The sequence below is a fragment of the Platalea leucorodia genome, assembly GCF_965183815.1.
Source record: "Platalea leucorodia genome assembly, chromosome: 7".
NCBI classification, from domain to species: domain Eukaryota; kingdom Metazoa; phylum Chordata; class Aves; order Pelecaniformes; family Threskiornithidae; genus Platalea; species Platalea leucorodia.
Genome location: NC_138829.1, coordinates 72,719,477 through 72,732,209, shown reverse-complemented (window position 1 = coordinate 72,732,209; position 12,733 = coordinate 72,719,477). Strand labels below are relative to the sequence as shown.

The following is a 12,733-nucleotide window of genomic DNA, read 5'->3' as shown; positions in this document are numbered from 1 at the left end:
CTGGGGAGGTGTTAAACCCATTTGCCCTCTTTCCAGACTTTACCCTAAGCATCTGCTAGTGATGCTGAGAGGGGAAGAGAGCCTGGGCTAGCTGGACCTTCAGTCTGATCCTTATGGCCATTCTTGCAGCTTGCTTGCACATGTCCGCGTCTCCAATCTCCCAAGCTACTTCAGAGCAATTTTCTCCTTCACTGTCTGCCTCTATGTCTGCCGTTGTGGAGATCTGGGACACTTGGGCGCTGTCAGGCAAGCAGGACAAGACTGTGGCAGACATCAGCATAAGCAAACTGTATATCTTATTAGTCTAACGACAAATGTCTGTTCTGGCAATTGGATTTCATGTTTTCATTACATTTAGAATTATAACAACCAGTTCATTAAGATTTAGTGGTCTCAGATGAGTGTCTCTGATGGGCTGAGTGCTTTGCAGGTGCCAAAAGGAACTGGACCAGTTACGTCTGCCACCTTTATCTCCCGTTGCCTGGTCAAGGGGCTCAGACAAGGAATGCATGGCCCTGGTAGAAATTCCTACCAGGCGTCAGGCAGGGAGAGTGGCTTTGCCATATGACAACTTGAAGGCCTAAATTCTGAATTTTTTTTCTTGACAGATGGGATGCAAAAGAAGGCGAGGACATGTCTTTTCTGAAGGATGACATTGACGGCCAGGTGAGTTCATCAGTCAAGGCTGGCCGCTGAGTTTTCTCAAAACATGCACTGTCAGGAAGGGTGGGGGCTTTCAGCCAGTGCAGAGCTGGGAGACCTCTGTGTTGGGTAAACGTTCCCCTCGTTAGCACTCTCCAGGTGGCATGATGTGAGAGCACCTTCACTTCTTGCATTGGCCCTCTGTCAGCACAACCACCCCACTTATTCTGGTCCCTGAACACTTCTCACCTACATCCTTTTACATCCTTTAATGGCCTCTGCAAATTTTTCCTCAAGTTTTGAGAACCATCATAGACAAGGAATACCATATACTAGTATTTTAATAAGCTGAACTAAATATCTCCTTCTTTTCTCAGAGGAGCCTTGGTGTGGAGAAGCGGAAGAGCAGAGGTGAGGAAGGGGTGGAAGAGAACTGCACAGCTGAGCTGGAGGAGGAGGTGAAACAGCCAAGCCTCCAAGATCATGGGGCCTCCTCATCACAAAGGCTACGAAGTGGAAAAGTCCAGTCTGCCCACGATGGCCAGAAGGAGGAGCGGAGAGGAGCGAAGGGCATGGAGGTGTCTGTGGCCAGCACAGGTGACTCAGAGCCAGGGCCCAAGCCAAGTAAGGACGGTGTTGGGGAAGATGACAGTGGGAAGCCTGGCACTGCTGACATCTCTCAGGAGAAGGAGAGCACTAACAGCACTGCTGCGCAGAGCAGCCTTCCGAGCGCTGTGCAAGCCACCAGGCACGGCAGTGAGGAGACCTCGTCATTGCCCATGGGAGCGAATTTAGATGGAGCTGGCTTAGAGAAAAAGACAGCTTCAGAACAGGAGTCCACTGAGGACTCTTCAAATGGCCACGGAGGAAAGCTTGACACAGCAGCGGGAGACAGACTGGATGCAGGTCAAGGACAGCTGGTGAGAAAAAGAGGGGAGGAGGTGACCCAAGACACTGCCCTTCAGGGGCAAACACTTGCACTGAAAGGAGGTGAAGATGCTGAAGGCACTGAACACAGAGGAGAGCCTTTGCCCCCAAGGAAAGCCAACTCTGACAAGACTGTTGTGTCTGAGCAGGACACAGCAAAATCACAGTCCAGGGAAGGGGACCAGCCTGAGGATTGCAAGGACAAGGACAGTGGCAACGCTCTCAACTAGCAAAGATTGTGCTGGCTTGCCTGAGACAGAAGGTGAGTTCCTGACCCCGCTCCCCATGGTGTGTCTGTTATCCCGTTAATGCTCTCAGTCATAGTACAGATCCACAACTCAGTTTTCTGTAACAGCATCATACCAGATAACTATCCAAAAGTGTTAACTGACAGTGGCATGGATCCCTCAGGTAGTCTAAAGCTGTGCATCACAAAGACCTGCCCTGGAGTGGGTGGGGAAACAATGGAAAGTCAGACAGGAAAATTTGGACAGAAAATGGGACTGCTGAGTCTGGTTGGTGACATGGATTAGGGCACAAAGTGAAACTATTCCTGGGAAGGGGTAACCTCAGAAAGGATATTTCTGTCTCTGGGGTGATCACAACTAGAATAACTTGAGGTTAGCGTGGTCCCTTTCCCAAAACACTTGCAAAGCTATAGAGGCCCACCTTGTGGACAGTAGTTTGAAGAAGGTTGACTGCGTGTGGGAATTCTCTTCCCAGTACAAGATCTGTGAATGCTACACTTTGAATTATACATGTGGTAACGCTAATGTGCAAGGCAGTGTATAAATACAAAGGGTGAGATGGTTCCTGTTGAAAAGGCCTATGAGCCAAGCAGAAAGGAGGAAGAACAGATCTGGTTATGTAGCAATGCTCCAGGTTTTACTCGGACAAAGAAGTTTCTTCCGGAAAGGAAAATGCAGAACAAGAAAAGCCAGGAGAAAGAACAAAGTATGACAGGCAGAAAAGTAAGGCAGAAATTAGGAGGAAGGGGCAAGGAGAGAGTGTAGGGGCTCTTTGGCAGTTACCTTTGCAAGACTTGTTCTTTCCAGGCAATGTCGCACACAGATCGGGATGTCATACCCACAGGTGCCAGGTCAGAGCGGTAAGTCAGGATGTGGTTCTACCACCAGGTTAGGCAGTAAGGTTGCAATTCACTCCACCTAACTCAGGCCGAACACAGAGACACCTAACTTAAGATCTGGGCTTTGTTTCTCTTCAAAGGAGAGAGATGAGCACTTCTAGAACGCAATCCAGCTTGCCTAACACCTGAATTGCTCTCAGGATACTCCTGGCTCTATCGTTTAAGTAGAGAGGCAGCAGCTATATTCCATAAGTAGGCACTTCAGGCAATTAGCTGCTCAAAGCTAGGCAGGCCCATCGCCCCCACCAAGTGCCTTTCCCTGATTCCAGCAGGCTTTTCTTCAGGCCGGGACCCAGCAGCTTGTCACTGGGTATCGCTCAGTATTCATCCCAGAGGCACAAATGAGCTTAGGGATGAAGTGGTTAAGCTGCTAACAAAAAAGACTTTCACTATAATCCAATACCATACAAAAGGCATGGAGAAGCGCAAGCGTTACAGCTATTTAAAAAAGACAAAACACCAAGAACCAGCAGGAGCTGGTTCTGTGCTTGAACTAAAATTCCTTCAAGTGAGGGGAAATTAATTCCAACAGCATTTAGGAAAATATTAAGAGACACCTGGGTGCACATAGCGGGAGTTTACTGTCCAGGCCATGTCTCCCCAATCTACCAAAAATCCCCCCAAAGGGGAGGATGAAGGAATTAATGACTACTTTTCTCACTCAGGATAACTTTAATTAGACACCGACTAAGAGGAAACAATGAATGACAGTAGTCCACCTTCATCTCAGCAATGGAGATTCCTATGGTTTGGTAATAGGGCCCTGAGTCCACTTCAGCATGGCTCTTTACTCCTCACTGAATTCATTACGGCAGGCTTAATTATAAACATACCCTTAGGTCTTGGGGAAGAGAAGGCGGCTGAACCTGGTGTTTGCACTTAGCACTCACACATCTGCTTGGCTAAGCTGGAGCTTGAGACCAGTATCGCTCTCTGAAAATATTTATTGCTTGGGAAACACCAAGTGTAATGATGCCAGGGGAAAATAAGGGGTTAACTGGTGTCCCAGTTACCCTCTACCATTTCATCCTGCCTGCCTTCCCATCTGTACTCATTTTCCCTTGCCTGATCATGCCCCCACAGGGGAGCACGATCCTGCCTCACTTTCCTCTCTTTCCCAAACAGTTTAAGATGAGTTTCCAGGTGTGCCTAAACTGTGCACTCAGCATCGGATAACACCTTTTGATGCAGACAGAAGAAAGCAAGATACTTTCCTTTTTTGATGTTGCCTGTAATTTAGGAGATGCTTCAGATTTCGGGGGGGCCCTGGGCAGGATATGGATGGCAGGTCGCTTGGGGAGAGTCAGCCTTTACCCAAAAGCAGCAGTGCTGACCTGTGTTAGGATCACAGGAATAGGCACAGCTACGTCAAGTCTTACACTGAGAGAGTGCATCTTCATTCTTTTTAGTCCTTAGAGCAATCACCAATTCGCAGCAGAGACATGACGACTTACCCTCTCTGAGCACACCGGGCTGTGATTGTTTCACCTGAAGGCTTCCTGCACTTTCCTCTGAAGCCTCTGACTTTCTGGCCGGCAGGGCACCCGCGGAGGTGCCAGGCTCAGCCAGTGCAGCAGTTTCTGTGTCCTCCATCTCAGCAACGGGTTTCTCCTGGGGTTTTGGGGGGTTTTCATTCCATCAACTGCCAGAGCGTTTAGAGAATGAGTGCTGCCTGGCTGTTTGTTAGTCTTTAATGATGTTCTAGGGCATCGCTGTCACCTCCTATCTGCTGAAGTCACCACAAAGCAATTTGACCTCTCCCTTTGCACCAGTGACAGGCCACTATCAGGGCTGGCTCTCCCCAACAAGATCACTTGCAGACAGAGTGAATTCTGCTGTGATTTATTTGCAGTGGGGAGAAGAGCCAAGAGGAAGACAGAGGGACTTGTCTTTAACTGTCTGCTCCCTGTGTCCAATTTGTCAGGAACATCCCTTGGCAGACAAAAAAAACGCAAGACCTGGATTTCTCCCGCACTAGCTCAGCACAAGGAGAACAGTTCATCTGTGTGGCTTGACAGCAGGGCTCCTAGGAGCAACAAAATAGCAACAATGACGACAACAACAACAACAACCAAAAAAGCAAAAGCTCATTTGGCTCAAGTCGGTTAAGTTGTTGGTGTGTTTGGAGCGAAAAGGTCTCGTGCCTATTCCTGCTGTTGCTTTGAAGTTCCCAAATCAACATGACAGGCTGCATAATGACACAGATGGCAGTCATAAATAACCCCCGGCTGGTAGCAGGCGCTTCCCTTCTCCCTTGGCTTCTGTTTCCTAGTGCTCTACAGACAGATTAGTTTTAGACCACAGTACGTATAAAGAGCTGCAAAGCTCTACTTTATTTTCATGTAATTCTCCCCTAAAGTGTTATTTCACAGCAATTCTTTGGAACCAGATCCCTCAGGATTGCCCCCATTTGAGGTGCGTTTGAATCCTTGGCAGGGTTTTCCTGTTTGGTTTATTGGCTCGTTGAGCCTGATGCCTGCAGCTGACTCCAAATGATGTTTTAGGGCAAGGATTGCCCAAAATGCAACCCATAGGAAACCTGCGTTCAGCAAAGCTGTTACATATGGCCTGCAAAGGGACTTAATAGGCGTGGCCGTCCTCGAGGGAAACGTCCCTGCAGCCGCTGGAGTCCCTTCGTGAATGTAATCACATGTGGCAGGCTAATGATGCTGCCTTTTTCAGCCTATCTAATGAAAAGTGCAGCATTACTGGGCAGAGCTAGGTTTAGCAAGAACCAGGAAAAGAGCATCGTTCAGGAAGCTGAAAGAGCAATAGGATCGAGCATTGAACAGAGAGGTGCGCTGTTTTGTTAGAATGCAAAATTAAAAGTTTATTTATTCCTTTTGTGTCTAGTACCATGAATTCAGGTGCCCAAACCACCTTACTTGTTTGCTTTCTCTCGCCACTTGAGTATAATCTTTAAGGGCCAGGTAGTGCTGAGTGAATGGCCGATAATCCAGTTAAGAGGCTGCGGGCTGGTGGCTCCCGTATAGTTTTTAACAGCTGGTGCTTACACTGAATGGCAGACGTCCGTGCCTAACTATTGATGGGACGTCAGGCCAACACAGTGACGAGATTATCCCATTGCAGCAGGGGAAGGAGGGGGTGTCTTTCACCCTGTGGTGTGTGAACAATGGTAACGCGAGTTCTCTGTAGATGAAGGACTTCATGTGGCAAGGTAAATGGGTTGTTCTTATGCAAGCCTCCAGGAGGGACTGAGCAGCTCTGTCGTGGTAAATCCAGGCCAGCTGGAAACCTCTACTGTGTTCTGTGTCCGTGTAGCCAGCGACATTAGACCAGGGAACGCCCTGAAGTGCCTGGCAGAAAACATGAGAGAAGTCTGTGCTGAGAATCCAAATTATACAGAGTCTGAACGACTACTGTCTTGGAGGACAGAGAGTTCGTAGCAAAACAGGAAGGTGATTATTGTAACCAGGACCCACATGAGACAGGGCCAGCCTTAAGGAGCAGCATCTGGAGGGATGCACCATCGTGGGTTATCAAGACTGGTTAAAAATTTCCTGCCAGGAGGTAGCAGGTAACTTCCCAGGGAGATTTTTTTTTTTTTCCTGTGAAAAATGCAGATTTGACAAATGCCATGCATGTACTAGAAATATGTCTGCTTCCACATTTCATATTTCATAAAACCCAAACTGGAGCCCTTGTTAAGCCCTTGAAAATTTTAATGTTATGTTTTTAAATACTGATGATTCAGTTTTGAGATGGTGCAATTTTTGGAAATCAGCATTGAAACAGATGGTATGACTTTGCAAAATACAACCTATCAACCCTGAAGGGAATGTAAAAATATCATTGCATTAAAAAGTTTATATTGTGGAATTTCCATCAAGTAGAAAATCCTGTACCAGGTCGCTTCACCTGAACCAGGGACATGCCCTCTGTTCACGATCTCACGCGTCCCAAAGCACGGCAGCTATCTGTAGCAGCAGTAGGCATCAGTAATCAGTGGTAACCATATGCTCCCCACCTGCCCTGCCCCTGGGCTTCGTGGGGCCCGTGTCCCACACCCTTTAATGTGCAGGTTTCACTCCCTACCGCAGATGCTGCTCATCCATTCCTGCAGAACAGCAGCTCCTTGCAGCAAGCAGCCACCATGTGGGTTTCACAGCTTCCACTGCTAATATCTATTTATGGCACTAAAAATCTCCATCACCTTCAAACCAGTTGGAGATGCTGTGCAGAGAGTGTGGTGGGGCTTTCATCCTTTGCTTCAAATAACAAGGAATAAATATTTACCCAAAGTGCAGGACTGGAATCCCTGGAGAATGTCCAACAAGTCCCAGAGAAGTAAACGATACACAAAAACCACAGAAGCTTTTCCCTGAATTCTCTTGAGAAAATTAATCTTAACATCTTTCGAGAAAATGCAGCTGGGGGTAGATTTCCAGAGCAGCTCCAGGGATCTGACCTTCAGCTCTGGCTGACGTAAACAGGAGTGGGGCAGGCAGGGCCTGTGTGCTGCAGGACGGAGGAGGTCAGAAGAGGTCAGCTTTCTGATGCAAACCAGTGCTAAAGGTTGGTGCAGGAAGCAGTACAAGCAGAAACCAACACTTCTCGATACAGTTATGCAGCTACCGAAGAACATAGCAGTTTCCTCAAGGTTCAAGAGACAAGAATATACCATCTGCTGTTATGTCTTGGAAGGTGGCCTAGGACTGGCAGGCTGAGGTCTCAAGGGCTTGACTTGAACAGCATGGGCCTCACTGGTCCTTCCTGCAGCCCGCAACACCTTCTGGAGCCACCATCATGCTAGGGGCATTTCAAATTCCCAGAGCACATCTTAGCACCACATACCACCAAAGCGGAGAGTTTAGTCCTCATGCAGAATTAGGGAGTGGTATGGCTTAATACAGGACTTGATGCAGTTATCTTCGTGCTTCTGGAGTGACGGAAAGCCTTTCCTGTGGCACAACATGGGAAAATGCTATTAACATTGGAAAACACGGGGATTATGTGAGAATGGTTTCAGGGAAATGTACTTGGACTGAAGAAACACAGGGACGGACTCCAGGATGTTCAGGGAATGGTTGTTTAGTCTAGCAAAATGAAGGCACAAAGTGATGGAGTTGTGATCTCTATAAATACAGTGGGGTAGTAAAGCCAGAAAACAATGCTGGTGCGAGAATGAACGTATCGAAGAAGCCCATGAGTAAACATGGGGAAATTAGAAAAAGGTTACTACCTGTCAGAGGACAGATGACTTGGAAGCATGCCATGGTTGAAGCGGGAGCTCTTGTCACCTTCGAGGCTGGCCTGCCCAGCATGCTTTGGCAGGGCAACATGTGCTTGTGACAGCAACGGGATGAATTGGATGACAAAGTTGTGGGACCACTGTCAAAGCAGTTGCTTTCACGGACACCCAAAAGAATTAGCGTACACATCCCGTTGGAAACGTAGGCTCTTTGCTCCTAAATCTCTCTGGCACTTTGCAAGAGCTTCTGTCTCTTCTTTGGTTTGCCAGGGTGACTTGAGAAGGAACTATTAGAAGTTGTTAATGCGTTGAGAGTCACAGACCAAAGCTAGTCATTGGAGCACCGATACGTCCTTATGGCTACTTACTGAAGCTTAACAAGTCTAACCATAACTCAGGGCTCTGACAGGCAAGCTGTTGCCATTCCAATCATTGAAAACGGAGCTGCTCCTGTAGCCCGCAGTTGTTGCTGTTATCGCAGAGCTGGCAGAAGGGAGCCCGTGCCCATACCTCAGCCACCTGTGTTAACCCTCTTAATGCAAACCCCAGATGAAAAGGCGTTAGAGATAAACGTACCATATTGTGGTCTGCCATGCAAGGGGCACAGGCACATCCTTCTGCCAGCTCTGCTCTTGAGAAGGAACAGACAGACTGCAGAGAACGGGAATACCTTAAACTGCTCCAGCGGGAATCTCTACCAGAGACTGTCTTTACACATTTAAGCTCATCAAGGGTTGCAGTGATAATTTTTCTGCCAGTGGCAAATCTAGACAGGATTAGGATTTTATTTCCTCTTAAATACATCAGTTCTAATTCAAATGGGAATTAATTCAGGGGTGTCCGATGGCCTGTGCTAGGTAGAAGATGTCTCATGAGCTTAGTGGTCTTTTTTCTGGCCTTACAGTGTATGTTGGAGCAGCTGACATATATATCCATTTAAAAAACGCTAAGTGAGAAAATCTGGTATGATGATGTCTAACAGATGGTCCTTACACATCATGTCTGAGATTGCCTTGTGGTATTTCACAAGACTGTCTGAGGGGCACACTAAGAATAAAATTGTCTCTGGGAACTCTGGACCTGCCCCAGGAGACACCCAACAACAAAATTATGGCCTCCAACCCAAGCAGAGGAGGGATAGTGCTAATCCCAGCTGAAGGAAGAAGGGCCAAACGGCCAGACTTCATCAGCTGCCTTCAGCTGCAGTCTTCAGGGACTTCATGTACATCCACCCCCATGACAGGAGATTTAACGGGTAGGTCCTACAACGGACTGCTGTTGGCATGGCTGTGAAAGCCGTACCAGCGACGTCCCACGTCCAGCCAGGCTCTGTCAGGCTGGGAAACGTGAGGCAGATGGGGCCTTTGAGATAGACCACCAGCGATCCGCATCAATCCTCTCGTGTCAGTGACACACGGAGGGAGATTTGGCACTGCATCCCCTCGCTGCGGATGGCAGAGTCAAAGGCAGCGCACAGCCGCATCGCTCTCCTGAGCCCCGGCTCACAACAGTCGCCAGCGCACAGCTCGCTAAATCTCCGCCCGGCCCTAGAGTTACGCATGGAAAAGAGGATACAGTGTGAAATGAGAGAAATGCTAATCGCTGTGTCTGATTGATTGCTAAGAGAAGTAATGACTTTAAAGCCCACCAGCGTCTTGGCTGTAAAGCCTCACTCATGCACAGAAAGGAGGTGTCTGTATTGAAAGGATAATATTGCAAACAGGAAAGAGAATCGTCTACCATCACTAATAGCACAGGGCTGTCAAAGAGACTTTTGAAACCATTAATAATAAAATAGATATTAACAAAAAACAGAGCTAGCTCTGGAGTCAGTTCAGACATGTAAAACAGATTATTTTACAATATTCGGACCACCAAGCACAACTCTGAAAATCTGCTTCCCGGCCCTTCCCAACAGCGTGAAATCCCGGGAGCGTGCTGCTGCAGCACTGAGCACCCCCTCGGCAGCGGGGTGCGGCCGAGCCCCTCCGTTGCGCACATACAGGACAATGAAAAATGTCTCCAGCCGCTATCTTAGAATCTCCTCTCGGCTGTACATAGCATCAATGATTTCAGTACCTCGGGTATGATTTCAGAGCAGTTCCTTATTAGATAGCCGTGGCTGTGGCCTTAAATGGTTCCTTTAGAGGTTTCCTTTTTACGCGAGCCAAGCTTACTATCGCCTCTCCTGCCTTTATGGTATTTCATCTGTTTTTCTTTTCATACCCCCTCTCTGCCCTTTCTTGTGAGCTTTCGGTGCTGAAATCTGCATCAGCAAAAGGCAGATCTGTGGATTTAAACATGGATGCAGGAAAATGCCAGCTCAGCAATTCTGAGCAGCACCCAAGCATCTGGCAACTGCAGGGAAAAAAAAAAGTCTGCCTTTCCCAATTAAAATCAATGTATCTTGGTCTGAGGGCAGCTCCAGGACAGCAGGCTCCACTCACGAGTTAGCGTTTGCACTGGAGAAAAGCTGATACACCCTTCTGCCCTTGGCAAACACAAGTGCTGCACCCCCAGGCCAAGTTTCACCAGAGCGAGCCACAAAGTCCTACCCCAAATCACCTCCTCCTCTTGTTGCTCCAGGGGCTGTGCAAGCACACGCAAAAACATGCAAAGATTATCATTCTTGAGACAAAAGGAGAGAGAAAGCAGTCTTACCTAGCCCAGAGGAGGACTGGGAGCGTGTTTCATCCAGACTCATACGTTCAGCTCGTCCCCTGGGCTGCGGAGCCCCCCGTTGCTCCCGTCGGATTTGGCAGACAGGTATCTGGGTTGTGCTACAGTGGAACCCCCCCAAGCAGCCCCCACCGTGCAGGAAGGTCAGGCTGCAACTCCACAGACATTTTTAATTTACTGCTCAGCAGTTCCCTAGAGACCGATAATCCCGCTGCTGTCTCTGCTCTCGTTTCACAGGAGAACATGCTGAAGGTGGTGGATGAGAAGAGAAGAGGAGCACAAGCTTGTCCTCACTCTTTGACCTTCTATGAAATCAGCTTTCAGCACCTGCCCTGTGCCCCTCAGCACCCATTCACAACACATGGGGTCCCCCATCACCACTCCCTGCTCCCCGTTTCGGCGTCACCCTTTCCGATCCGTATGCTAAAGGACAGGGAAGGCTGCACGCTCCCAGCCTACAAAGAAAACACCGTCACTTTTCTTTTGTATTTGTTTTGCCTATATTGCAGCTGTGTGGCAAGCCAATGAAATGTCTACTGGATGCACTTTATTTTATTTAATGACTAATTCTGTTTAAAGTTAAGATTTAGGTTTCTGGGCGCCCCACCGTTTCCTCCCCCAGAGGCTGGCAGGGAACCGCACGTGCCGGGAGGACGGCAGGGGCTGTGCGAGCTCTCCCTCGCCGCTGGGCAGGGAGCGGGCGACGGACAGAGCATTAGGAGGCAGAGTGAGAGGCGTTACGTTGTAGTTCAGTAGGTGGATGAAAAAGTAGTGTTCAGAGCAGCTCTCGTACTAGAGGTTTGTATGTGGTTGAAGTGTCGGCAGAGGCGTACGGTAGTTGCAGGGGCCGCGGGCCACAAAGGGGACGGAGCATTCTTGAGTTACGCTGTGGGGCGCGGGTGCTTTTGACAAGCACACATCAACCACAGCATCTCATCCTTTAAAAGCTTGCTTTCCTCCTCCTGTTAGATGTAGCAGGGCACAAGCAGCAGAGGCTGAATTGGCACAGCTCTGCTTCTTTCTAAGGAAGGTGGCTGCCGGGTTGAGCAGGTACGCATGCAGCTCAGCAAACACCGTGCCCGCTCCGTAAGAGCAGGAAGGCTACCATAACCGGAGATCTTGCAGCTCTATGTGCCACGCAGGGCAAGGAGGAGGACAGCACAAATGCAGTCACCTTCTCCACCACACTGCACAGAGGAGTCGGCAGCAGAACCCAGGCCAAATTGGAGCTGAAGGTCTAAGGCTTCCTATCAAATGCTTTCACCGTCCTGGTTGTGCCTTTCATAGCCTTGTGCTTGAGTAAGAGATTCCCCTGGAAGCTGCCATGCAGACATTTTTGACCTGGCCTTAAAAGACACCTTTCAAATCGAGGATCTGGATGAGCATTTACAAGCATAAATGAGCAAGAAAGAATGCCAGCTGCTTGGATTTCCAAGGAGCTGAGAGATTCACGGCAAACTAGGACCTAGCTGAAATATGGTGCCCAATTAAGGAGAAGGCAGAAAGCAGGCACAAGGAATAACACAACATGATTTCTGACTTCTGAACGACAGAGCAGACAGGCTATCACCCTCCTTTTGAAGTGCTGCTCTAAAACTCGATGCAGGAGTAAATGTACGTGCAGACCCATATGCGTGGAGATTTGTTGGATTTCATTGCAGGATGCATTCGCTAACCGAAATGGCAGACTGCCTTGGTGATATGGTTGGCATGTGTGGACTGAAATACTGTACGCTGTTTTAATAAACTAATATTTGCACAGATAAACATTTTGGTTTTCCACGTAACTTAGATCCACAGTGCCTATCTCACGAAGGACAAGCCTGGGAATTTCCTCTACGTGCCAAATTCAGAAGAGTTACTGGCTTCAGACCAGGCATTAGCCAGAAACAGAGCGTGCACCTTTCATGTTTTATTAGTAGAAACATCTTCACCCCACCAAAGCCCAGACTGGGTTTATTTGGACTTATCCAACAGATAAAAAGAACAGACAGATAAAAGCCAGATTGTAAAACTGCTCGAGGTCCTGGAGATTCTCCATCACTGTTAAAGGCTGATTTTCCTTATCTGACTGGCTCAAAAACTTGCTTACAATTGTTTCATTTTTTAATTTATCATTATTTTTT

General features: G+C 48.2%; 1 protein-coding gene across 1 annotated transcript in view; it reads left to right on the top strand.

Annotated features, from left to right (window-relative positions):
* CCDC9B (coiled-coil domain containing 9B) overlaps nucleotides 1-1,799 on the top strand; it is a gene marked incomplete at both ends in the record, with an annotated part of 41,554 nt that extends 39,755 nt beyond the window's left edge. The window contains 2 exons of the mRNA XM_082318631.1: nucleotides 609-666; nucleotides 1,020-1,799. Of these exons, the coding sequence (XP_082174757.1) occupies nucleotides 609-666; nucleotides 1,020-1,799 (838 nt within the window). The remainder of the gene's footprint in view (nucleotides 1-608; nucleotides 667-1,019) is intronic.
* Between the last annotated feature and the right edge of the window lie 10,934 nt (nucleotides 1,800-12,733).